At 44.2% G+C, this 27,774-nt stretch overlaps 1 protein-coding gene across 1 annotated transcript in view; it reads left to right on the forward strand.

The window, feature by feature from the left end:
• Positions 1-3,686: 3,686 nt before the first annotated feature.
• Positions 3,687-27,774, forward strand: part of ptprja (protein tyrosine phosphatase receptor type Ja) — a 76,547-nt gene continuing 52,459 nt past the window's right edge. Inside the window, exons 1-7 of the mRNA XM_073050054.1 lie at positions 3,687-3,924; positions 8,068-8,340; positions 8,819-9,091; positions 13,593-13,865; positions 14,962-15,237; positions 16,494-16,775; positions 26,764-27,036. Of these exons, the coding sequence (XP_072906155.1) occupies positions 3,687-3,924; positions 8,068-8,340; positions 8,819-9,091; positions 13,593-13,865; positions 14,962-15,237; positions 16,494-16,775; positions 26,764-27,036 (1,888 nt within the window). The remainder of the gene's footprint in view (positions 3,925-8,067; positions 8,341-8,818; positions 9,092-13,592; positions 13,866-14,961; positions 15,238-16,493; positions 16,776-26,763; positions 27,037-27,774) is intronic.

The raw sequence follows: 27,774 nt of genomic DNA on the forward strand, positions 1-27,774 counted from the left end.
GGCGCTGACTGCGGAAATTGGCGTGGCAAAACCGGCTCCATCTGGCTAATTTCCCGGTAGAATAGTCGATGTGGGCATTGTGGTGGTTCAGCCATGGGTATCCTAGAACTACAGGGGCTTGAGGCGAATGAATGAGATTGAATCGTACCGCCTCCCGATGCTTTCCGGAGAGAACCAAGGTCAGGGATGGCATACCGTGGGTCAACCAAGCCAGCAGTTTTCCATCCAGTTCCCGCGCCTCCAGATAGGTATTTTATGGCTGTCGAGGTCTTCCGGCCTGGGAGGCTAATTCTGCGTCCAACAGATTGCCCTCGGCACCAGAATCCAACTAGGCAGATAGGCACAGGGAATGTTGTTGATGATTCACGATAGCCGGGATCTGCATCCAGATCTGGGGAACTGAAGGGAGTGTCATCTGACTCACCAGAACAGTAGGAACGGGAGCTCTGTGAGGAACGGAAGGGAGAGAGAGGTCAGGGCTGATTGAAGATGGTAAGGTGAGCCATGTAATGACCCAAGGAACGGGGTGACCGGTCTTTTCTGTCAGACGCTCTCGAAGTCGATTATCTAGCCTAGTGACTAGAGAGACCAAGGAGACCAGGCTGTCCATGTCATCCTCATTTCGGAGACGAAGGAGTAGAAGGAGGAACAGACCTCTGGCCGGTTGTCCCAGATCACGGTGGCCCATGCTAAGGCATCCCCGCGTAACAGTCCCATGATGACACAATTTTTGATCTGTCCGAGCTGTACGTACTTTGCTGTTGCTCAAAAACCAGAGCAATGTAGTAAAACGGCCCAGCACTTCCCCAGTTCCCCAGGATAAAATGTGAGTTTATCCACTCTGGAAGAAAGAAGAAATATGTAAATCATTGTTCAGATAGAATCTACAATGAGATCTAGAAATTGTAGAACATGAAACTAAAATACAGCGTACAGTTTCATCAAACAGTTAAGAAGGTTCATGAAACGTTATCTTTCATGGTAGGGGGTATGTTTGATGCAACTTTATAGGATGTTGGTAAGACCACACTTGGAATGATGCAAACAGTTTTGGCCTCAACAATTGTGGAAGGATGTATGTGCATTGGAAGCAGTGCAGGGAAGGTTCACATGGATGATTCATAAAATGAAGGGATTAACATTAGAAGAAAGGTTAATAGATTTAGCCTATGTTCTTTGAGGCAGCAGAGGTAATCTTGGGGAAACACGTAAGTTGCTGAGAGGCTGTTAGACCTAGAGAAAGTACCGAGAACTTGGGGATTGTTTTAAAATAAGGGATCTCCCATTTTAGACTCAGAGGAAGAGGCATTTCTCTTTTGAGAGACTACAGAGGAATTCCCAACTGCAGAGACTTCTAGAGGTAGAGCTATATTCATGACAGAATGACAGATTTTTAAGTAATATTAAAATTTATAATAATCCAGCACTCTCAATACTTTACTGGTGACACGCAAATGGGCAGATTTTCTTTTCTGTTGAATGTTACTCCTCATAATAGTCCACCCAACATACTTTATTTCACCTTTTTAGAAGTGACACAGAAATATAATAAATTACCCAGAGAGGAGACAGGTTTAAAGGGAGTACAGGAACTAGTGGCCTGGTGACAGACTGTGAGAACAGGACACCGGTGAGTCCAGAGTGAGCATGGAACATCGTTCCTGCATGAGTTTAAAGTGAGCATGGCAATGGGGTCTAGAGAATTTCAAGGAAGCATAAAATAGGGTCTCAATCAGTTTCGTGGGAGTGTGGGGATAAGGATCCAGTAAATTTAAAAGAAGCATTAGAACAGAGCCTCAATGAATTTATAGGGACTGCAGGAACTGGAACACCAGTAGGCTTAAATAGAATCTGGAGAATAAAACCAGATAGTCCAAATGTCAAAACATTCCATTTGATGAAAAGTGGGAGGGCAGATTATTGGAATTTTATGTACATTGCGTAATGAAGAAAGCAGGAAATTGATGTTCAGGGGATGAATGGTCTACTCCTATGGCATTTCTTATATACTTACGTTTAAAGTACAATGCTTTCAGCTCATTGTAAAGACACTTTTCACACTAGATGAGGATAAGATGATTTTTCACCTTTCTAACTATAAATCTGATCCTGGACTTGATGCTAGTGATTTGGAAGCACTGGTATCATTCCATTCCTTTTTCCTGACAATTCCCCCTGGCCCGTTGAGGCTATTTCAATCTAGTTCATGGAAAACTCCATCAACAATTTTCAGGGAACTCTGCAACGTGACACAGTGAAAGGATGTAAATTGTATTCATTTTCCAAACAAAATTTACAATGATGTAATTTTATTTCTCTCACAGTTCCTTCACCACCCAGTAACATGGTAGTGACCGCTGTCGCTAATTCATCACTTCATTTTAGCTGGGAGAGACCAGAAGACATGAATCTTGGAGAATACACTTTTATTGTCAGCTACCAAAAGGCTCAAGCATCAAATAGTATAACTTATAGAGAAGAAGAAAATAAATCGGCTATATTTAATCTTAGCTCTGGAACTAATTACACCATAACTGTTCTTACCAATATTCTTCAGAATTTGAACAGCAGCTTTGTGACAATATCTGTCTACACAAGTAAGTGCCTATATTCTTCGCCTGCAAAGCTGAAATGTTTTGTTTGATTACATGAAGGAAAATATTTCACATTCGCTTTGCTTCCTACAGTACATTTCATCAGAGTGAATGTAATTTTCTGAGGTGACACAGTAGAGTAACGGCTAGTACAACGCCTTACAGCTGTATGATGGGGGTTATAAAGAGTTTGTCCATTCTCCTGTGACCGTGTGGATTCTCCCAGGTGTTCCCGTTCCCTTCACATTCCAGAGATGTACGGTTAGGACTAGTGAATTGTGGGCATGTTATGTTGGCACTGGAAGTACATTGTCAAACTGGAGAGGGTCAGAAGGAATTTACACAGATGCTGCCTGAACTAGAGAGCCTGAGTTATAGGGAACTGTTGGCCTCACTGGATCTTTATTTATTGGAGAATAAGACAAATATCATAGAATTGATAAAATTGTGGTGGTATGGATAAGGTGGATGGTCAAAGCCTTTTCCCCATAGTTAGAGAGCCTTAAACTACAGGCCACAGATACAAGTTGAGAGCGAGTTAAAAAGAACTAAGAGGTAACTTCTTCGCACAGAAGATGGTGAGTACCAGGAATGAGCTGCCAGAGGAAAAGGCAGGTACAATTGCAACATTTGTAAGCCATTTGGATAACTATATGCAGGGGAAGGGGGAACATTATGCACTTCATGCAGGCAGCTGGAACTGGCAGGGAGGATGCTGTGGTCAGCATGGACCAGTTGGGCTGAAGGGCCTGTTTCCGTGTTATATGATGACTATTAAGACAGTTACAGGCTGCCCAGCACAATCATTTCTGATTTGATTTGACACAAACAACACATTTCAGTGTATGTTTCAAGTACATATGACAAATAAAGATAACATTTATCCTTAGTTAATAACGGGCACAGTAACTATAATGGTAGAGTCTGATTTTGGGCAGTAGGTGAATATTGGAATTCCATTTGTTGTTTGTCAAAGATGGTTTAGCAAAGATTTCCTTAGTTCTTAAGTAACATTTAAGGAATTGATTTTCCAAGGCTGCCCACTCCATTCACCTCATCAAGCTCCCATCAGCTCGTGAAACTGCCACACGCATGGTTCAACATGTCTTCAGGCTCCACGGCTTTCCTCAAGACATGGTGTCTGATCGTGGATCACAGTTCACTTCCCACTTCTGGAAGGGTTTCTGCTCTCTTGTCGAAGCCACAACCAGCCTCTCATCTGGTTTCCACCAACAATCAAATGGCCCAATGGAGAGAGTGAACCAGGAGTTAGAGACCAACCCTGCATTGCCTTGCCTCTTCCAGCTCCACATCCTGGAGCTCCCAATTGGTTTGGGCAGAGATCGCCCACAATAACCTTCAGTCATCCTCCACCGATATGTCTCTCTTTGAATGCCAGAAGGAATTCCAGCCGCCGCTTCTCTCCGATCTGGAGAATGATGTAGGAGTTCCTGCTGTAAACAGCTGATACAGCAAGACAAGCGCATCTGGAGACGAGCCAGGGCTACTCTGCTACGTGCCCAGAAACAGAATTCCCGGCAGACTGATCAGCTGCGCAGACAGTTAAGGCCTTTCAAGCCAGGAGAGTTCTGGTTGACATCGAGGGATTTTCCCCTGAAGGTCGAGAGGCGCAAATTGGCAACGCACTACGCAGGACTGTTTGTAGTTGAAAAAACTGTCAACAAGGTATTGTATAGATTGCATCTACCAGCATCATTGAAGATAAGTATTCCATGCTTCCCAGCTCAAGCCAGTCACTAGCTCTCCCCTGGTTCCACCTGGCATCTCGCCAGATACATGGTAAGGTCCAGTACCTTGTGGACAAAGATGGGTGTGGTCCAGAAGAACGTTCTTAGATCCTGGACAAGTCACTCATTTGGGACTTCCAGCGGACTCAGGGCTATGCTTATGGAGGGGTGTGCTGTCACACCCATGAGTCAGCAGCGCAGCAGATACGGCAATTGCGCTCATAAATATGCACGTGTCAGCTAATTATTATCACATTGTGATGGTATTTAACTGCATTCTTTTCGTTGTAACACTTGTCAAGACCTGAGCAAAGCACAGCAACATTTCGCTGTCTGCTTGTATTTGGCCTTGCCTGAAAAATTGGACTATAGAGTTAACTGACTTGAAAGACTAACAGTATTAATTTCATACTTAGTTATTCCTTTGAGCTGCAGTGTAGGCTTTGTTTTCCATTTGAGAGTTTTATTTAATGGCCCTGATTGGCCTAGCGCTTATTGTTTTCTTTTCCTTCTAACTCTGGTTGCATTAAAGTCTGTGAACTATTGATCCACTTCAGCGTCTTTCGCTCCAAACTTGGGCCATATCGGAACAAAGTGACGGTAGCAGGTTCCAGGAGAATGTTGATATCTCCTCTACACATTCCTGACACTTCAAGGAATCATCATGAGAGGCCTGAAACTTCTCCAAGCATTTTTCAGTGCCAATTTAATCACTCTGCTACATACTTCCTTATTTCGGGGCTCACCCAACTGCCAGTTAGCATGATTAACTGAATTCAACGCTGAGACTAAAAACCTCTCTTCCCTCTTCTGACAACAGCTCCAATTTATGACTTTTCCCCCACGTTCTTCTATTAACCTGTTTTCTTCCTTTATAACTCCTCCTGAACTCGGTGGTATAGATACTGAAACTCCTGTACCACCTTCCTGATGGGAACAGCAAGAAGTGAACATGGACTGGATGGTAGGGGTCCCTGTTGATGGTTGCTGCTTTCCTGCAACAGCACTACGTATAAATGTGCAGAAGAGTGGAGGTATCTTTACCTGTGATGGACTGGGCCATATCCATTTCCATACAAAGGCTGTGATGCAACCAGTCAATATAAACTCCACTATAGAAAAATGCAAAAGTTTTGGATGACACGCTGAATCTTCACAAACTTCTCAGAAAATAGAGGCAGTGCCAGGCTTTCTTTGTAATGGCACATATGTGTCAAACCCAGGACAGCTCCTCTGAAAACTACGAGTAATTTAAAGATGCTGATCCTCACCGCACCTGATCCCCATTGAGGATTGACTCATGGACCTCTGGTTTCATCTGGTAGTAAATTATGATTTGCTTGGCCTTGCTGATGTTGAGTGAGAGGTTGTTACTGTGCCATCACTCACCAAGATGTTCAATTTCCCTCCTCTAAGCTGATTCGTCTGAATCTTTGACTCAGCCAACAAAAATGATTTTGTTAGCAAACATAAATATGGCATTGAATTTGTGCTTATCCACACAGTCGTAAGCATAAAGGGAATGGAGCAGGCGAATAAGCCCACAGACTTGTGGTGCACTTGTGCTGATGGAGATTCTGGAGGAGATGTTGTTGCCAATCCAAGTTGACTGGGTTCTGCAATTACAGAAACCTGAAAAGTCTATGGAAAAAAAAGGAAACTCCATTGGTGTTCTTACAGTAAGATTAATGTACACAAGTTTAACTCAGTACAAAGCATGCCTCTTGGCTGTAGATGCATACCATTCAACTGAAGGTTGATAAAAATGAAGTGGTACTAAATTGGGATGGATGCAATTCATCAGATCTGAGACATGCTCTCTCCACTGATGCTTAGACTTAGCAGCCAAACTCTCCATCAGTTTCAGCAATCAAAGTTGGATGTGGAAGCTTCAATTTGAAAGGAAGCCAAGGTAAGAAATATAATAAGTCTTAAGCTGTAAAAAAGAATCACCATAGCCCACCTGATTAGATCATGATATATTTCCGGCACTGAACAATGGTCTGTTTACAGGACAGGCTTCCAAGTAACTTAGCTCCAGCGTTGCTTTTACACATTGCCTGGAAGCAGGGGGAGTGCATAGGGAAGTTCGATGACCCTTTGCATTTACAATTAGTGATATGGTTGACTTGTACTATCAAGAGCCTGTTTGTGAACCAAGACACATAGTATAGTCTTCGTCTTTCAGGAACATTACTTAGGCCATGGTATAGAAAGTAGCTAAGAAGTGTGTGCTGCCTTTAAGGCATTTGTTTAGTTTATTATATTTTTGCTTTAGTAATTCGTTTGTAATCATTTTCTAGTTAAAGTTAAAGTTGTTTAAAGTAAATTCGTTGTCTGTGATATATCGCGGCATGCGATGACGTCACACCCGGTTTCTCCGCATCTTGTGGGAAAATACCGGTTTGGAGAAATGGGAAGGAGGGGGCTCATGTGTGTGCAGGATCAGTGTGAGAAAAGTTTTCTTTCTATGCACTAGAAACATCAGTGAAGCAACGCTGTAAGTTCATAAGATAATCGATATGTTGAATTAAAAATGTTAACGCTGATTCTGTTAAAAGTAATGACGGTCGATAAAGTTTATGTTTTTTGTTATTTAAAGAGTTGCGGATAGTTTGTGTTGATATATTTCAAGCCAGTTGATGGCGTAGGTAGATTCTGACTGTAGTTGCACTTTAATGTAATATAGTTGTTGTAGTTTTACTTTTGCAAGTATTTATGATGTAAATGTGATGTCAAGAAGGAAACAAATACTGTATATATTTTGTATTGTTTTATCAACAGTTTTCACCATACGTTAATGTGGAAGAGTGAACAGTAAACGGTTAATTTTACTGGGACCGCCTCATTGACTGGTTTATGCTTGGTGTTTAGTTCAGAGTTCTTTTACACCTGTGCGAGAACACTACAAAGTGCTTTAGTTGTGCAGTACAAGTATGCATTAAGGGGTAGCTTTTGAGATCACAGCTCAGAATCAGAATCAGGGTTATTGTCACTGACATATGTTTGAAACTGGTTGTTTTGTAACAGCACAATGGTTGAAGACATTTAAAAAAATTACTATAAGTTCCAATAAAAATGAATTAAATAAATAGTGCAAAAGAGGAATATTGAGGTTGTGTTCATGCATACATGGACCATTCAGAAATCTGATGGTGAAAGGGAAGAAGTTGTTTCTTAATATTGAGGGTGTGTCTTAAGTCTCCTGCAACTCCTTCCTGGTGATAGCAGTGAGAAGAGGGCATGTTCAAAATAGTTAACATTGTTAATGATGGACGCCGCCATCTGTGGTAAAGCCTATTGAAGATTTCCTCAATGGTGGTGATGCACCATCAATAACTCTCGGAGACGTGAGTCGAGATACGCTTTTATTAGCTGGAAGAAAGCACCGTCACCAGCGTCAGCAGCAAGAGCCCACCACACAACATCCTGGAGACTGAGGGAGGAGCAGTGCCTCCAATCGCCTTTATACGGGGGTCTGTGGGAGGAGCCACAGGAGCAGTCAGCGGGGGGGACATGTCCAGACAGGTATATGTAGTTCACCACAGGTGGGGAGACTAGTGCCCATGAAAATGGGTTTGGATGCAGAAGTACAATGAAAACTTACCACCATCTGTTTTACATTAACCATCAAATCTGAGCTATTCTCAGTTCATAAAATACATTTATCACCAGCAATTGGTTTTCAAAGATAATCAACAAAATTGACTTATTTTCCCCAACAGAACCAAACGTAGTGAACAGCCTACAAATTGATGATGTTGGCACCAACTCCATAACACTGAATTGGAAGCAACCAATAGGATATAAAGATGACTATCGCTATCTGGTAGTGACAAAAGCAAGTTCAGAACCTACCATTATCATTCAAAATGAAACTGTAAAATTTGAAAATGCTACTGTGAGCAATCTGACCGCTGGAACCAACTACACCTTCACCGTTATCACACTTGTAGCCAACGTCCAGTCTGTTTCCAGAGAAGTATCCAGCTACACAAGTAAGTACTGTAGAAGGTGGCATCTCTCTATAGTAAATTGTATAAATAATTAATTTCCATTGAAGAACACAGAAGCAAAGTCCTGAACACCACTTCTCAATCCTGTTAAATGTGTGTCACTTTGATGTTCTGTCCCATTCCTGCTCTGAGCTTCACTGCAATTGTGCTAGAAACCAAAGACTGAGAGCCCACATTTAGCTTGTGGTATCGACGTCCATCTTTCAGTCTGACCTATATCATTCTCTCTGCAGATGCTGCCGAATCTGTTGCAAATTTCCTGCCATTGTTTTTACTTCATGTTTTGAGTGTTTTTAATTGTATAATCCTTGCAATTACTCCTTATCCATTTAACTAAATTCAATATCTTTCTCATCTGCTGAGATGGTCCTATTCTGTGATGAACATAATTACCTTACACCACGTTATGTTCTGTGTCTGAAACCTCCTGGAAAATCCCATCATTTCTTTCATCCCACAGAACCTGTACAGATACCAGAAGCAAACATCAGTGTTAGCAGCAATGGGACAGTGGATAGATTGTCTGTCTCCTGGATTCCACCACCTGGAAACGTGGAGCTGTTCTTTATCACTCTTCAAGGTGTAAATTATACGTCAGTACAAACAGTCAGCAGTAGAAATTCCACATCTGTAACTTTCACTGATCTTCTACCTGGTCGTGTGTACAATGTCACAGTGATTACAAGCAGTGGACCCTTCAATGTTACCTCTGCCATTGTGCAGGGTATAACAGGTATGTACAAAGTGTGAAGAACAGTTTTAATTGGATTTCTTTTGTATTAGAAATGATAAATGTGGAACACATTCTTAAGCATTGATTACCAGGTTTGAGATGTGAAATCACTATGATTGACGAATTTGATCTCCAGCATTTCACTAACACTGATTGTTTGACCCTGATTCAATATTTAATTATTGGGGGTGGGGATGTTGCCAAGCAGAACAAATCCAACGTACAACAAGCTGGAGGAACTCAGCAGGTTGGGCAGCATCCGTGGAAACAAGCAGTCAACGTTTCGGGCCAAGACGATTCATCAGGACAGAAGAGAGAGGGGGCAGGGGGCCTATAAAGAAGGTGGGGGAGGGTGGGAAGGAGAAGGCTGGTGGGTGTCAGGTTAAAAACCAATCAGGAACGATGAAGGGCTGGGGGAGGGGAAGCAAGGAGCGGATAAGCAGGAAAGGTAAAGAAGGAATGAAAGGTGAAAGCACTATGGGTAGTAGAAGAAGGCAGAATCATCAGAGAGTTGATAGGCAGCTGGAGGAGGAGGCGGAGTGAAACTGGGATGGGGGAAGGGAGAAGGAGGGAATTACCGGAAGTTGGAGAATTCAATGTTCATGCCAAGGGACTGGAGACTACCCAGACGGTATATGAGGTGTTGCTCCTCCAACCTGAGTTTGGTCTCATCATGGCAGTAGAGGAGGCCATGTATGGACATATCCAAATGGGAATATGAAGCAGAGTTGAACTGGGTGGCAACCGGGAGATCCTGTCTGTTGCGGCGTACGGAGCGGAGATGCTCGTCGGAGAGGTCCCACAATCTGCGTCGGGTCTCGCCAATGTAGAGAAGGCCGCACCGGGAGCACCAGATGCAATAGATGACCCCAACAGACTCACAAGTGAAGTGTTGCCTCACCTGGAAGGACTCTTTGGGGCCTTGAATGGTGGTAAGAGAAGAGGTGTATGGACAGGCTTAGCAATTACGCTTGCAGGGATAAGTGCCAGGTGAGAGATCCGTGGGGAGGGACGTGTGGACCAGGGAGTTGCAGAGGGACCGATCCCTGCGGACAGCAGAGGGGGGGGGTAGAGAGGGAAAGGTGTGCTTAGTGGAGGGGTTGTGTTGAATGTGGTGGAAGTTGTGGAGGATAATATGCTGGATCCGGAGGCTGGTGGGGTGGTAGGTGAGGACAAGGGGACCTCGGTCCCTGTTGTTGTGACGGGAGATTGGGGTGAGGGCCGAACTGCGGAAAATGGAGGAGATGCGGGTGAGGGCATCATTGATGACGGCAGAAGGGAAACCACGATCCTTAAAGAAAGAAGACATTTGAGATGTCCTTGAATAGAAAGACTCATCCTGGGAGCAGATGCAGCGGAGGCGATGGAACTGGGAATAGGGTATAGCATTTTTGCATTTGGCAGGGTGGGAAGAGGGCCTATCACCTCTCTCATGATTCTGCCTTCTTCTACTATGGTCTGCAGTTTCTTGAGCAGAAGGGAGGTTAGGGAGGGCTACAAAGTGCACCGTCTTGGAGAACCGGTAAACCACGGTGAGGACAGTGGTGTTTCCATGGGAAGGGGGTAGACCGGTGAGGAGGTTTAGTGCAATTTGCAACCAGGAAGGACCAGGGACAGGTAGAGGACGTAGTAATCCTGCAGGTGGCCGATGAGAGGCTTTTCAACAGGCACAGATGGAACATGCCGAGCCATAGTATCCCCCTCCCTCACCCTGACTAGATGGTATGCGTTACGAAGGTCCAACTTTGAGAAGATGGTGGCTCCATGAATTGGTTCAAATGCCAAATTAATGAGGGGTAGTGGGTACTTACTTTTAACTGTTATGTTGTTTAGGCCTCGGTAATCAATACAAGGATGAAGCGACCTATCCTTCTTTTCTACAAAGAAGAAACTGGCACCTACCCGGGAGGATCAAGGTTTAATTATGCCCACCGTGAGGGCTTGCTAATGTATTTCTCCATAGCCTTCCTCTCCAGTCGGGATAGGTTTTCAAGATGACTGGTGGGTAATGAGGCCCCGGGATAAGGTCAATGGCACAATCATACGGGCGGTGCGGAGGCAGGGAAATAGCCCATTGTTTCCTGAATACCTGTCCCAGGTCATGGTACTCTATGGGGACTCTGGACAAGTCGAGGGGTTCCAAGACAGGCTGAGTCGCGGTAGTCCACCTGGGAGATGGGGCTGACCGCAGACAGTTGGCGTGGCAAAACGGGCTGCAGCTGACTATCCTCCCGGTAGACCAGTCGATGTGGGCATTGTGGTGGTTCAGCCATGGGTATCCTAGAACTACAGGGGCTTGAGGCGAATGAATGAGATTGAATCATACCGCCTCCCGTTGCTTTCCGGAGAGAACCAAGGTCAGGGATGGCATACCGTGGGTCAACCGAGCCAGCAGTTTTCCATCCAGTTCCCGCGCCTCCAGATAGGTATTTTATGGCTCTCGAGGACTTCCGGCCTGGGAGGCTAATTCTGCGTCCAAAAGATTGCCCTCGGCACCAGAATCCAACAAGGCAGATAGGCACAGGGAATGTTGTTGATGATTCACGATAGCCGGGATCTGCATTCAGATCTGGGGAACTGAAGGGAGCGTCGTCTGACTCACCAGAACAGTAGGAACGGGAGCTCTGTGAGGAACGGAAGGGAGAGAGAGGTTAGGGCTGGTTGAAGATGGTAAGGTGGGCCGTGGGATGACCCGAGGAACGGGGTGACCGGTCTTTTCTCTCAGACACTCTCGAAGTCGATTATCTAGCCTAGTGGCTAGAGAGACCAAGGAGACCAGGCTTTCCGTGTCATCCTCATTTCGGAGACTAAGGAGGAGATGGAGGAACAGACCTCTGGCTGGTTGTCCCAGATCATGGTGGCCCATGCTAAGGCATCCCCTCGTAACAGCGCCATGATGTACACAATTTTTGATCTGTCCGAGCTGTACGTACTTGGCTGTTGCTCAAAAACCAGAGCAATGTAGTAAAACGGCCCAGCACTTCCCCAGTTCCCCAGGATAAAATGTGAGTTTATCCACTCTGGAAGAAAGAAGAAATATGTAAATCATTGTTCAGATAGAATCTACAATGAGATCTAGAAATTGTAGAACATGAAACTAAAATACAGCGTACAGTTTCATCAAACAGTTACAAAGGTTCATGAAATGTTATCTTTCATGGTAGGGGGTATGTTTGATGCAACTTTATAGGATGTGGGTAAACCACACTTAGAATGATGCAGACAGTTTTGGCCTCAACAATTGTGGAAGGATGTATGTGCATTGGAAGCAGTGCAGGGAAGGTTCACGTGGATGATTCATCAAATGAAGGGATTAACATTAGAAGAAAGGTTAATAGATTTAGCCTGTGTTCATTGGAGCAGCAGAGGTAATCTTGGGGAAACACGTAAGTTGCTGAGAGGCTGTTAGACCTAGAGAAAGTACCTAGAACTTAGGGATTGTTTTAAAATAAGGGATCTCCCATTTTAGACTCTGAGGAAGAGGCATTTCTCTTTGGAGAGACTGCAGAGGAATTCTCAACTGCAGAGACCTCTAGAGGTAGAGCTATATTCACGACAGAATGACAGATTTTTAAGTAATATTAAAATTTATAATAATCCAACACTCTCAATACTGTAGTGGTGACACGCAAGTGGACAGATTTTCTTTTCTGTTGAATGTTACTCCTCATAATAGTCCACCCAACATACTTTACTTCAATTTTTTAAAAACTGACACAGAAATATAATAAATTACCCAGTGAGGAGACAGGTTTAAAGGGAGTACAGGAACTAGTGGCCTGGTGACAGACTGTGAGAACAGGACACCGGTGAGTCCAGAGTGAGCATGGAACATCGTTCCTGCGTGAGTTTAAAGTGAGCACGGGAATGGGGTCTAGAGAATTTCAAGGAAGCATAAAATACGATCTCAATCAGTTTCATGGGAGTGTGGGGATAAGGATCCAGTAAATTTAAAAGGAGCATTAGAACAGAGCCTCAATGAATTTAAGGGGACTGCAAGAACTGGAACCCCAGTGAGCTTAAATAGAATTTGGAGAATAAAACCAGATAGTCCAAATGACAAACCATTCCATTTGATGAAAAGTTGGAGGGCAGATTATTGGAATTTTATGTACATTGCATAATAAAGAAAGCAGGAAATTGATGTTCAAGGGATGAATGGTCTACTCCTATGCCATTTCTCATATACTTATGTTTAAAGTAGAATGCTTTCAGCTCATTGTAAAGACCCTTTTCACACTAGATGAGGATAAGATGATTTTTCACCTTTCTAACTATAAATCTGATCCTGGACTTGATGCTAGTGATTTTGAAGCACTGTTATCATTTCATTCCTTTTTCTTGACAATTCCCCCGGCCCGTTGAGGCTACTTCAGTCTAGTTCATGGAAACCTCCATCAACAACTTTTAGGGAACTCTGCCCATGACACAGTGAAAGGATGTAAATTGTATTCATTTTCCAAACAAAATTTACCATGATGTAATTTTATTTCTCTCACAGTTCCTTCACCACCCAGTAACATAGTAGTGACCGCTGTCACTAATTCGTCACTTCATTTTAGCTGGGAGAGACCAGAAGATATGAATCTGGGAGAATACACTTTTATTGTCAGCTACCAAATGGCTCAAGCATCAAATAGTATTACTTATAGAGAAGAAGAAAATAAATCGGCTATATTTAATCTTAGCTCTGGAACTAATTACACCATAACTGTTCTTACCAATATTCTTCAGAATTTGAACAGCAGCTTTGTGACAAAATCTGTCTACACAAGTAAGTGCCTATATTCTTCGCCTGCAAAGCTGAAATGTTTTGTATGATTACACGAAGGAAACTATTTCACATTTGCTTTACTTCCTACAGTACATTTCATCAGAGTGAATGTAATTCCTGGGGTGACACAGTAGAGTAACAGCTAGTGCGACACTAGTGCAGCTAGTGCTGTATGATGGGGGTTATAAAGAGTTTGTCCATTCTCCTGTGACCGTGTGGATTCTCCCAGGTGTTCCCGTTCCCTTCACATTCCTGTGTTTAAACTATGAGGAGAGATTGAGATGTCTGGGATGTATTCACTGGAATTCAGAAGGATGAGCAGAGATCTTATAGAAACATATAAAATTATGAAAGGGATAGATAAGATAGAAGCAGTAAAGTTGTTTCCACTGTCGGTGAAACTAGAACTAGGAGACATAGTCATAAGATTCGAGGGGTGTAAATTTAGAATGGAGATGAGAGGGAACTGCTTTTCCCAAAGTGTGGTGAATTTGTGGAATTCTCTGACCAATGATGCAATGGAGTCTACCTTTATAAATATATTTAAGACAGGGTTGGATAGATTTTTGCTTAGTAGGGGAATTAAGAGTTTGGGGGAAAAAGCAGGTAGGTGGAGATGAGTCCATGTCAGATCAGCCATGATATTATTGAATGGCGAAGCAGGCTCAACAGACCAGATAGCCAACTCATGCTCCTATTTCTTATATACTTACATTCTTATGAGACTTCATGTAGTCTCTCGATTTCTCCTTTTTGCCAACTGACATCTTATTGGCAGTTTCATTGATGAATAGAATAAGCAGGGCTGTAACACAAGCATAATGACAGATACTGATAAGTTTATTTCTCCATGAACTGGAGTATTACAATAATATGATTTTACCTCTGGATATTTTGTCTCTTCTGTGGACCTGCACTATGAACAAGCTACTGTGATATTCTGCATCCTGTGAAAATTGTTCTTTCACGTGTAGCTTCTCTGACATTTATCCAGAGCAATGTTGGTTTTAATTCCACTTGATCAAAATGTTGAAAGCTTATCCAATGGGTCTCTGTCTTTACTAATGCCTATTTATTTCATTGCTTTTATCAATAGAGCCAAACCCCATTCAGAACCTACAAATTGTGAAATTTAGCACCAGCTACATTTCCCTACAATGGTTAGCACCAGTTGAAGATCAAAAGGACTATAAGTACAGGGTGGTGACAGAGCGAAGCACAGCACCTGAAGTTGATAACGCAACTAAAATTGTAACAGATGAAAATGTAACTGTGGAGAGACTGACACCGGGAACGAACTACACCTTTTCTGTGGTCACACTGGCAAAGGACGATACTCCATCAGAACCAGTTATGATAGCCAACTACACAGGTAATACTCTGGAATGGAAAACTCTAATTAAAAAGTATAGAGTTGTTACTTAATTTCTGAAACAAATGTTTCTTCACATTTAATATAACTACTGGTTGTGCTGTCATTAAACCACATATCATAGGGTTCTGGTATTCAGTTTTGATCTTCCAGTTAGTTGCACTTGAAAGCATAGAACAGGGGCAGGTCCTGTAGCTCACCATGCCTGCATTGAAAATGATGCGAATCTAACTAATCGCTCATTAATGCCTCTCTATCATATCTGCATTTACCATCGCTCTGGTAGTGCTTTTCATGTACTTGCCACTCTTTGTGTAGAAATACCAACAGCAGAGGCAGCAAGTGTCAAAAAAGTCTCACCTTGTCAATTCCCTTTTGACCTTTACTTATGTGAAGCAGATATATAATCTGCGAGGGAATTCCTAGTTTCGACATGATATTGGCGAAATCATTGGTGCAGGCTTATAAATGGTCACTACAACTTTGAAGCTTGCAAGTTCATTCTTTAGCCTCAAGTTAAAACACTTTTAGAATCAGAGTTGTGTGAACTGCATTTAAAACTCTCATAAATGATTTCAAGGGGAGCATATTTGTGATAACTTCTATGTCAACCAACAGGGAAGAATAGAAAATGGCTAAGGAAGTTGATTAATCACTAACTACCATGCATTTTTAGCATCAGCGAGAAGAAAATATTTTAAGTATGTACCAAGCTGCAGTGTTTACAATTCAGTGGTGAATTACACTTAAGGATGAGATTCTGTATCTAAACTGAAAAAAAAAGTGCTTAATTCTAAATCTCCTATACATAAAGAGACTGGTATACTTCCATTGCTTTTTTTCCCCCTTTAGTCAATCAAATCTTTTAAATCAATTAAACTTAAAATGACATCTGATGGAGGAGCAAATTCTTGAAAAATGTATCTTAAATTCATCAGATATAAGTTATTCCAGAAATTTAATTTTGACATAAACAGAAGATAGTCAGTTGATTAGGCAGCATTATGGAATCAGAAATGGAGTTAACTTTTCAGTAAAGGTCCTTTACAAAAGCTGAAAAATGTTCAAATTGTAAAAAAAGTTTTAATCAATGAAAGTAGGAGGAAAGATCAAACAAAAGGATAGGGTGTTTTCCAGTAGCTTGATCTCTTTCAAAATCCCAGTTACTCTGTAATTGGTGCTGTATCCAACATAGTGGTGATAGTATTTTGTTAAGTCCCATTATAATGCACTAATATTGTTTTGTTTTTACACAGAACCTATGAAAATACCTTCAGAGGTCATCTTACTGAGCAATGAGAACACAACTAATTTATTGAAAGTTTCCTGGGACAATCCAGTAGGACGTGTTGAGAATTTCAGTGTTCAGATAAAAGATTCCAAAAACCCAGAAGCATACAGCAATGAGAAGACTGTGCAACCTCCAGAAACCCAAGTAGAATTCAGCAGCCTGAGGCCTGGAAGGTTGTACAGGGTAAATGTAGTGACAATTAGTGGACCTCATCGCGTAACCTCAGATGATGTAACTAAAGCCACCTGTGAGTACATACTATTACAATTTGTTTTAGCATCTGAATGTTTTTTCAGTTAAAATTGTAAGTGAAATGGCACACAGCAGAAGGTTCCTTGGAGCTTGACCTCTTGCCCTTGACAATCTGTGCACACCAGTAACTACTATCCTAATTTCATGTCCTACTTTGACAAGATTAGTTTCTCTGGGCCAGTTTTTTTTTTTACATGGCTACACTGGCACTCTATGATGTAGCTTCTACAGCTTTTTACGTCTCTGTTCTGACTGAGATCCAGTCTTTTCCAGATAAACATCTTTTTATCTGGCAGTATTGTTTTATCTAACTTATGTTTCAAAACAAAATTTATGCCTTTGGATTGCCTGTCCAATGATGCAAAGGCAGTGATTTGTTTAATTAAGTGAAATTTCAACAAGCAGTGAGATCATACAAACTAAACTTGGAGGTTATGTAACTTAAAATTGTCCTTAGAATCCTTAGAATTTGTGATCCATTTCTCCATGATTACTCTGACACATTCAGTTCACATGTCCCTTTTGTACCTTGTATGAAACAATCCCCCAGTTTCCATAACTGCTGGGTCAGAGTATGACTACAAGTTTTGATCAAGAGCTAGCCAAACTGTGGGACAAGAACCTCTATCCAGTAATTCTCCCTGGATCCTCTAAATTTCCTATACTTTTCTAATTTTCAGTGGAGTTCTCTTCTTTTATGGTAGTTCAAGGGTCTTTCCCAGAACCTCATCTGCTTCCTCATGACTCACGCCTATGTCCAAATATTCTCCTATGGTAGAGTTATGTTCAGTGGTTTTGGTTACTGTTAAGGCTACTAACTTTGGATCTAAAGATGTCCAATCCACACCAAAACTGTGAAGATTGTAATAACCAGCAGCATTGTTCCAAATCAACCTAGCCATTGCTTTAATGATCATTCACCTGCATAGGTCACCTCATGGAGTCATAGAATACTACAGCACAAAGACCTTGCTGAAGTCCATGTAGACAATACCACTGCCATTCCTTCATTAACATTCCTGGTAACTCTTCAAAAAACTGTAAGGTTGGATAGACGTGACTTACCACGCACAAAGCCATCTTCACTATCCCTAATCAGGCCCTATCTATCCAAATGCTTACATATCTGATCCCACTACTGATGTAGGGCTTATCAGCCTATAATTTCCCATCTTCATCTTATTCCCAGACCCTTTCTTAAGCAACAAAACAGCAGTAGCTATGGTCTGGTGCTCCAGCACCACACTGTGGCTAAGGGTGTTTTATATACCTCTGCCAAGGCCCTTGGAATTTCTGCTCTGGCTTCCCACAAGGTCCAAGGGGACACCTAGTCAGGCCCTGGGAACTTATCCACCCTAATTTGCCTCAAGATAATGAGCACCTCCTCTTCTGCAATCTTTATATTGTCCATATCCTCACTGCTGTTTTGTTTCATTTCTATAGACTTTGTGTCTACCTCCCAAGTAAATACAGTTGCAAAAAAATCCACTTAAGATCTCCCCATGTCTTTCAGCTCCAATGAAAGATGAATACAAGTGGACCAATTTTGTCCCTTGCTATCAATTTGCTCTTGGGATTCTCCTTCACCTTGTCCGCCAGAGCAACCTCATGCCTTCTTTTACGTGTCCCACTTTCCCTCTTGCATGTTCTGTTGCATTTCTTATATGGATTTATACTCAAGTATCTCATTTGTTCTTTGCTGCTTATACTTGCTCTGCACCTCCTTCTTTTTAGCTAGCGCTTCAATATCCATTGAAAGCCCTAAACCTGTTAAGTCTTGCTTTTTCTTCTGACAGGAGCATACAAACTCCACACCTTCAACATTTCACTTTTGAAGGCCTCCCACTTGCCAAGCATCACTTAGCCAAAAAACGATCTATCCCTATCCACACCTGCCAGATCCTTTCTGATGTCTTCAAAATTGGTCTTTCACTAATTTAGTGAGGCCAGAAATAGGAAGCTAATGCAGCTTAACATGTCGCAGGATGGTGCAGGAGGGAGGACGTCAAATTTTTGGATCATTGGGTTCACTTCCAGGGTAGGTTGGACTGCACAGACGGGAAGGGTTGCTCCTCAACTGGAAGGGGACTAAAATCCCTGTGGGAAGGTTTGATAATGCTCCTCGGAGGAATTTAAGCTAGAGTTGCAGGGGTATGGGAGCCAGAGTGCCAGGTGAGCGGTTGTGAGAGAAGATGATGCTTTCCTCAACAGTATCCAAAACAATTTGCATGTTTTTGAGGGGATAGCCACAGGGGTACTCTGAACTGACTGCTTATGTGCTTTCCCCTCATGATGGTCATTGGCTCTCGACAAATGCCTAATCTCAAGGCCCTGCTCATATTTTAAATATTGAGCTCATCACCAGGTTACTTAAGGAGCTTCCGTAACATTGTTTGCTGTCATTACAATACCTCATTTCTGTTATTCAATTCCCTGTACTTCGATAAACTGCTCTGCCCCCAGTCCTTGCTACTTCTGCTTGAGGTCCATTGTTGAAGATCAAGTTGCAGACCCGTACAGAGAAGAGGCAGATTTTATCCCCAAATCCCTTTCAACTGAATTTCTGAATTCATGGTGAGCTACCCAAAAGTTCATATTTGCCTCTATCCCAAATCTGTAATCCAGAGTTACCACTGAGAATCAGGAAAAGGCCATGCGCATTCTCTGAGTTAACACACCCAAGTGGGTGCAATCAAAGCAAGCACCACCCACATAATGAATAATACTTGTTTCTTCTAAGCTGTGACCAACAATTAGCCTTTCTTCTAGTGTCTTAAAGTAAATGGATGCCTGCTTTACAATCTACCAACATTCCTTGGATGTAGAATAGCGCTGGAAAGTTGCAAATGTAATGCCAATATTTAACAAAGGGAATAGACAGAAAACAAGATACTGTAAGTTAGTTAGTCTAACATCTGCCATTGATGAATCCAGCGTCCATCATTCAGTTGATCATACGAAAATATTTTAAAGACATAAGACAATGAAGCAGAATGAACATGTCCTTATAAACAGGAAATTGTATTTAACAGATTTTCTACAGATCTTAACGAACAGGGTAGATAGAAGGGAACCAGGCTTTGATAAGCAACATGAAAGATTACTGCTTAAGGGTGCCTAGGGTTGCGGGTATTACATCGGCAAGGATAGGGAGTGGCAAACTTCAAGAAATAGAGGGTAATGAGAAATGGATCACTTTTAGATGGGTAATTAGTTGCTAGTTAGATGCCATGGGGATCAGTGCTGGCAATTTCTGAAACTTTCCATGAAAGGTAATAGGATGGTTAAGAAGGCTTACAGTGTTTTAGCCTTCATTAGTTGGGGAATTAAGTTCAAGAGCTGCAGGATAATGTTGCAGCTCTGTAAAACTCTGGTTAGACTGTTGAAGTATTGTGTTCCGTTCTGGTCACCTCATTGTGGGAAGGATGTAGAAGTTTTAGAGAGGCTGCAGAGATTCACCAGGATAATGCCTGGATATGAGAGCATGTGTTATGAGGGTAGGTTGAGGAAGCTAGGGCCTTACTCTTTGGAGCAAAAAATGATGAGAGTTGACCTGATAGAGGTGTATAAGATGATAAAGGACAAACAGTAACTTTTTCCCAGGACATAAATGGCTAATTTAAGATGATTGGATAAAAGTATAGGGGTATATCTGTGGTAAGTTTTTCCAAAGAAGATGCTAAGGGATGCACTGCCAGGTATAGTGGTAGAGGTAGAATAATCAGGGACATGTAAGAGACTTTTAGATAGTCACATGGATGAAAGAAAAATAAAGGCCATGTGGGAGGGAAGGGTTAGATAGATCCTGAAGTAGATTAAAAGGTTGGTACAAGATAATGGGCCAAAATGCCTGTACTGTGCTGTACTGTTCTATGTTCTATGATAAGAATAGTTGTACTGTAGTCAATGTAGAAGTCGATGCAAAGGAAACATAGTTAGTAAGTCATAAGGAGAATACAGACAGCCATCAAAGGAATATACTGTAGGTTGATAAAATATAGGGAGTGGACTAATTGGATTATAATGTAGAAAAATGTGAGTTTATCCACTCTGGAAGAAAGAAGAAATATGTAAATCATTGTTTAGATAGAATCTACAAAGAGATCTAGAAATTCTAGAATATGAAACTAAAATATAGCATACAGTTTCATCAAACAGTTAAGAGGGTTCATGAAATGTTAACTTTCATGGTAGGGGGTATGTTTGATGCAACTTTATAGGATGTTGGTAAGACCACACCTAGAATGATACAAACAGTTTTGGCCTCTGCATTTGTGGAAGGATGTATGTGCATTGGAAGCAGTGCAGGGAAGGTTCACGTGGATGATTCATAAAATGAAGGGATTAACATGAGAAGAAAGGTTAATAGATTTAGCCTATGTTCATTGGAGCAGCAGAGGTAATCTTGTGGAAACACATAAGTTGCTGAGAGGCTGTTAGACCTAGAGAAAGTACCTGGAACTTGGGGATTGTTTTAAAATAAGGGATCTCCCATTTTTGACTGACAGGAAGAGGCATTTCTCTTTTGAGAGACTGCAGAGACCTCTAGAGGCAGAGCTATATTCACTCCAGAATGACAGATTTTTAAGTAATATTAAAATTTATAATAATCCAGCACTCTCAATACTGTACTGGTGACACGCCGATGGACAGATTTTCTTTTCTGTTGAATGTTACTCCTCATAGTAGTCCACCCAACATACTTTATTTCACCTTTTTAGAAGTGACACAATAATATAATAAATTACCCAGTGAGGAGACAGGTTTAAAGGGAGTACAGGAACTAGCGGCCTGGTGACAGACTGTGAGAACAGGACACCGGAGAGTCCAGAGTAAGCATGGAAAATTGTTCCTGCATGATTTTAAAGTGAGCACGGGAATGGTGTCTAGAGAACTTTAAGGAAGCATAAAATAGGCTCATTCAGTTTTGTGGGAGTGTGATGCACCATCAATAACTCTCAGAGACGTGAGGTGAGATATAGGCTTTTATTGGCTGGAAGAAAGAACAAGCAGCAAAAGACCACCATGCTACATCCTGGACACTGAGGCCGGGGCTGTGTCTCCAATCGCCTTTATACCGGGGTCTGTGGGAGGAGCCACAGTCAGTGGGAGGAGCCACAGGAGCAGTCAGCAGGGGGCGTGTCCAGACAGGTATATGTAGTTCACCACATTCACCCCCCCTTTGTTTTAAAAGAGAGTCCCCATGGGGCGAAGTTTCTTACAAGTATATTTACAGGTTAAGTCTATCAGGTGGTCGAATCTGTCGCTGCGATCTACGTAGCACCGTCTGTGATTGCACAGGTGCCGGTGGAGATTGCACAGGTGCCAGTGGAGATTGCACCGGAGACGGAGGCTGTGCTGGTTCCGGCCTGACTGGAGGTATCAGCCCACTAGGCGTCAGTGATCCCTCATGCATGTGCGACGTGCCTGGTATATGCGTGTGCGAGGCGCCCGGTATGGGAGTGTTGTGAGGAATCTGTGTCGGGCTCGGTGTGCGCGGTGTCACCTCGGGTACAGGGTTCATAGTTACCGTGGAGTGTTCGGGGTAGTGGTCTACTGCTCCTGTGGGCGCCAGGTCGCGGACGGAGACCGTGTCCTCCCGCCCATCAGGTAAGACCACGTAGGCATACTGGGGGTTCGCATGTAGTAGGTGAACCCTCTCGACCAGCGGGGAGTATTTATTGCTCTGCACACGTTTCCGGAGCAGCACTGGCCCTGGGGACGTCAGCCAAGCTGGTAGGGTGGTCCCAGTGGCAGACTTCCTGGGAAAAGAAAATAGGCGCTCGTGAGGGGTGGCATTGGTGGACGTACATAACAGGGAGCGGATAGAGTGGAGTGCCTCGGGGAGGACCTCCTGCCATCGAGAGACCGGCAACCCTTTTGACTTAAGGGCTAAAAGTGTGGCCTTCCACACTGTGGCATTCTCCCTCTCCACCTGACCATTTCCCCGGGGATTATAGCTCGTGGTCCTACTAGTAGCAATGCCCCTAGCTAGCAAGTACTGGCGCAGCTCGTCACTCATAAAGGACGACCCTCTATCACTGTGGATATAGCAGGGATATCCGAACAGAGTGAAGAGCTGGTGCAGGGCTTTTATGACGGATGTGGCAGTGGTGTCGGGGCAGGGAATAGCAAAAGGGAACCGCGAGTACTCGTCGATAATGTTGAGAAAGTGGACATTGCGGTCGGTGGAGGGAAGGGGGCCCTTAAAGTCAATACTCAGTCGCTCAAAGGGGCGGGTGGCCTTGATAAGTTGTGCCTTTTCAGGACGGTAGAAGTGCAGTTTGCACTCAGCACAGACTTGGCAGTCCCTGGTCATCGTCCTGATGTCCTCAAGGGAGTAAGGCAGGTTCTGGGCTTTCACGAAATGGTAAAATCGGGTGACCCCCGGATGGCAAAGATGTGCATGAAGGGCGTATAGCTGGTCGAGCTGTGCGCTGGCACACGCTCCCCGCGATAGGGCATCAGGGGGCTCATTGAGCCTTCCAGGCCGGTACAGGATATCATAGTTGTAGGTGGAGAGTTCTATTCTCCACCGCAAAATTTTATCATTTTTGATTTTGCCCCGCTGTTGGTTGCTGAACATGAACGCAGCTGAGCGCTGGTCGGTCAGCAAGGTGAACCTTTTGCTGGCGAGATAGTGCCTCCAGTGCCTAATAGCTTCCACTATGGCCTGGGCTTCTTTCTCCACCGCGGAGTGCCGAATTTCAGGGCCTTGAAGGGTACGAGAAAAGAATGCTACTGGCCTGCCTGCCTGACTGAGGGTAGCAACCTGCGAAAAATCGGAGGCGTCACTCTCTACTTGGAAGGGAATGGTCTCGTCCACCGCATGCATCGTTGCTTTGGCAATGTCCCCTTTCATGCAGCTGAAGGCCGCGCAGGCCTCGGCAGAGAGGGGAAAAGTGGTAGACTTGACCAGGGGGTGGGCCTTGTCTGCGTAATGGGGGACCCATTGGGCGTAATAGGAAAAGAAGCCCAGGCACCGTCTGAGGGCTCTGAGGGTGGTGGGAAGAGGGAGTTCTAACAGGGGGCGCATATGGTCGGGATCAGGGCCAATGACCCCGTTCTCCACGACATACCCAAGGATAGCGAGTCGGGTGGTTCCGAACACACACTTGTCCCTGTTATAAGTAAGGTTCAGAGCTTTGGCCACTTGGAAAAATCATTGGAGGTTGGTGTTGTGATCCGGCCAGTTGTGACCACAGATGGTGATGTTATCCAGGTAGGGAAATGTGGCCTTCAGTTGGCAATGGTCCACCATCCAGTCCATTTCCCTCTGGAAGACAGAGACACCATTTGTGACACCGAAGGGGACGCGCAGGAAGTGATAGAGCCTGCCGCCCGCCTCAAAGGCGGTGTAGGGGCGGTCCTCTGGGCGGATGGGGAGCTGATGATAAGCGGATTTCAGATCTATGGTCGAGTACACCTTGTACTGAGGTATCTGGTTGACCATATCCGCGATGTGGGGTAGGGGGTACACGTCAAGTTGCGTGAACCTATTGATGGTCTGGCTATAGTCCATGACCATCCTATTTTTCTGCCCAGTCCGAGCAACAACCACCTGGGCCCTCCAAGGACTTGTGCTTGGCTCAATGATCCCCTCCCTGAGCAGCCGCTGCACCTCCAACTGAATAAAGGCCCTGTCCCCCGCGCTGTACCTCCTGCTTTTAGTTGCCACAGGTTTACAGTCGGGGGTCAGGTTGGCGAACAGCGGTGGGGGAGGGATCTTGAGGGTGGAGAGGCTGCAAATGGTGTCAGTAGCGCGGCTGTCGGCATGGTGCTGGGTGGGATGTGCGGGTTGGTGTGTGTGTGTGGTCAATAGCGGGTTATATGACAAAGTCCCACAAAACTGAGGATTCCTGACAGTGAGTGGTGGGATGGGCCTGTCATATGCCATAGTCACACTTTCGAGGTGGCTCTGTAAGTCCAGCCCCAATACCACAGGCGCGCACAGTTGAGGCATGACCAGTAGCGCAAAGTCCCGATATTCTGTGCCTTGCACCACCAATGTCGCTACACAACCCACCCGGATGTCTGTGAAATGCGACCCAGAAGCCATGGTGACCCTCTGGCTTACGGGCCGTGTCACGGGTCCGCAGCGTTGCACTGTGTCCGGGTCAATAAAACTCTCAGTGCTGCCCGTGTCAAACAGGTAGCTAGTCCTGTGCCCCTCCACCAGGATGTCCATTATTGACCTTGCAAGCTGGTGTGGGGCGCTTTGGTCGAGGGTTACGGAGGCCAGAGTTGAACCGCCGTCTTGGTGCCCGGTAAGCACCCATGGGTCGGGGGCAGGGCGAGGTGGCGCCAACAAAGATGGCCGCCCCCATATCTCGCACGAGGCGGGCAGGCAAGATGGCCGCCCCCATGCCTCGCACGAGGCGGGCAAGCAAGATGGCAGCGACCAAGATGGCGGCCCCCATGCCTCACACGCAGCGCTGCCCGACCCCGCTCGTGGTTCCAACTTACAGACCTTGGCGAAGTGGCCCTTCTTTCTGCAGCTGGAGCAGATAGCTTCTCAGGCCGGACAGCGTTTTTGGGGGTGCTTTTCAAGTCTGCAGAAGTAACACTGCGTGGACTTGCGACTGGCAGCAGCTGTGGTCGGTTTCAGGGAGTTTGTGGACTCGTGACTGGCAGCAGCTGTGGTCGGTTTCGGGGAGTTTGTGGACTCGTGACTGGCAGCGGCAGTGGTGGATTCGCTCGCGGGTGGCGGGGTCTGCAGTGTCCACGTAACTGGCGGAGGATCACGCGGCTGGACAGCGTCAGTGTTGTGCAAAGCAGCCTCCAGCGTGTCGGCCGTCTCGATCGCCGAGCGTAAGGTAAGATCGGCATTTTCCAGCAGCCGCTGGCGCACGTACACTGACCTGGTCCCCGTAACGAAGGCGTCTCTTACCAGCAGCTCCGAATGTTGTTTCGCCATCAGTCCATTGTAGTTGCAAGCCCGCACAAGTGTCTGTAGGACTCGGAGAAACTCCCTGCTTGACTCGCCGGGTCGCTGTCACTGCGTCGCTAAGCGATGTCTTGCGTAGACGGTGTTCAACGGCCGCAGGTACTGTCTTTTGAGGGTGTCCAGTGCCCCTTGGTAGGTCAGCAGGTCTCTGATAAGGGAGAATACTTTCGGACTTACTCTGGAAAGGAGGATTTTGTACATTGTGGCAGGCTCATTCACTGGAATCGCTTCCAAGTATGATTGGAAGCATGCAAGCCAGAGTTCAAAGGCAAGAGCTGCTTCTGGAGCTTGGGGGTTCAAGTCTAATTTTTCCGGATGTAAAATACTCTCCATGTTTTAAAACTTCTAGCCAATAAAATTGATGCACCATCAATAACTCTCGGAGACGTGAGGCGAGATTTAGGCTTTTATTGGCTGGAAGAAAGAACAAGCAGCAAATGTCCACCACACTACATCCTGGAGACTGAGGCCGGGGCAGTGTCTCCAATCGCCTTTATACCGGGGTCTGTGGGAGGAGCCACAGGAGCAGTCAGCAGGGGGGGCATGTCCAGACAGGTATATGTAGTTCACCACAGAGTGTGGGGATAAGGATCCAGTAAATTTGAAAGGAGCATTAGAACAGAGACTCAATGAATTTAAGGGGACTGCAAGAACTGGAAACCCAGTGAGCTTAAATAGAATTTGGAGAATAAAACCAGAATGATAAAACCATTCCATTTGATGAAAAGTTGGAGGACAGATTATTGGAATTTTCTGTACATTGCGTAATGAAGAAAGCAGGAAATTGATGTTCAGGGGATGAATGGTCTACTCCTATGCCATTTCTTATATACTTATGTTTAAAGTACAATGCTTTCAGCGCATTGTAAAGTCCCCTTTCACACTAGACTGGCCCGTTGAGGGTATTTCAGTCTAGTTCATGGAAAACTCCATCAACAATTTTCAGGGAACTCTGCCCATGACACAGTGAAAGGATGTAAATTGTATTCATTTTCCAAACAAAATTTACCATGATGTAATTTTCTTTCTCTCACAGTTCCTTCACCACCCAGAAACATAGTAGTGACCGCTGTCACTAATTCATCACTTCATTTTAGCTGGGAGAAACCAGAAGATATGAATCTGGGAGAATACACTTTTATTGTCAGCTACCAAATGGCTCAAGCATCAAATAGTATAACTTATAGAGAAAAAGAAAATAAATCGGCTATATTTAATCTTAGCTCTGGAACTAATTACACCATAACTGTTCTTACCAATATTCTTCAGAATTTGAACAGCAGCTTTGTGACAATATCTGTCTACACAAGTAAGTGCCTATATTCTTCGCCTGCAAAGCTGAAATGTTTTGTTTGATTACATGAAGGAAAATATTTGACATTCGCTTTACTTCCTACAGTACATTTCATCGGAGTGAATGTAATTTCTGAGGTGACACAGTAGAGTAACGACTAGTACAACGCCTTACAGCTGTATGATGGGGGTTATAAAGAGTCTGTCCATTCTCCTGTGACCGTGTGGGTTCTCCCAGGTGTTCCCGTTCCCTTCACGTTCCAGAGATGTACGGTTAGGACTAGTGAATTGTGGGCATGTTATGTTGGCACTGGAAGTACTTTGTCAAACTGGAGAGGGTCAGAAGGAATTTACACAGATGCTGCCTGAACTAGAGAGCCTGAGTTATAGGGAACAGTTGGCCTCACTGGATCTTTATTTATTGTAGAATAAGACAAATATCATAGAATTGATAAAATTGTGGTGGTATGGATAAGGTGGATGGTCAAAGCCTTTTCCCCATAGTTAGAGAGCCTTAAACTACAGGCCACAGATACAAGTTGAGAGCGAGTTAAAAAGAACTGAGAGGTAACTTCTTCGCACAGAAGATGGTGAGTACCAGGAATGAGCTGCCAGAGGAAAAGGCAGGTACAATTGCAACATTTGTAAGGCATTTGGATAACTATATGGAGGGGAAGGGCTTGGAACGTTATGTGCTTCATACGGGCAACTGGAACTGGCAGGGAGGATGCTGTGGTCAGCATGGACCAGTTGG

This window comes from Hemitrygon akajei, chromosome 6, assembly GCF_048418815.1.
Source record: "Hemitrygon akajei chromosome 6, sHemAka1.3, whole genome shotgun sequence".
Taxonomy (NCBI): Eukaryota; Metazoa; Chordata; class Chondrichthyes; order Myliobatiformes; family Dasyatidae; genus Hemitrygon; species Hemitrygon akajei.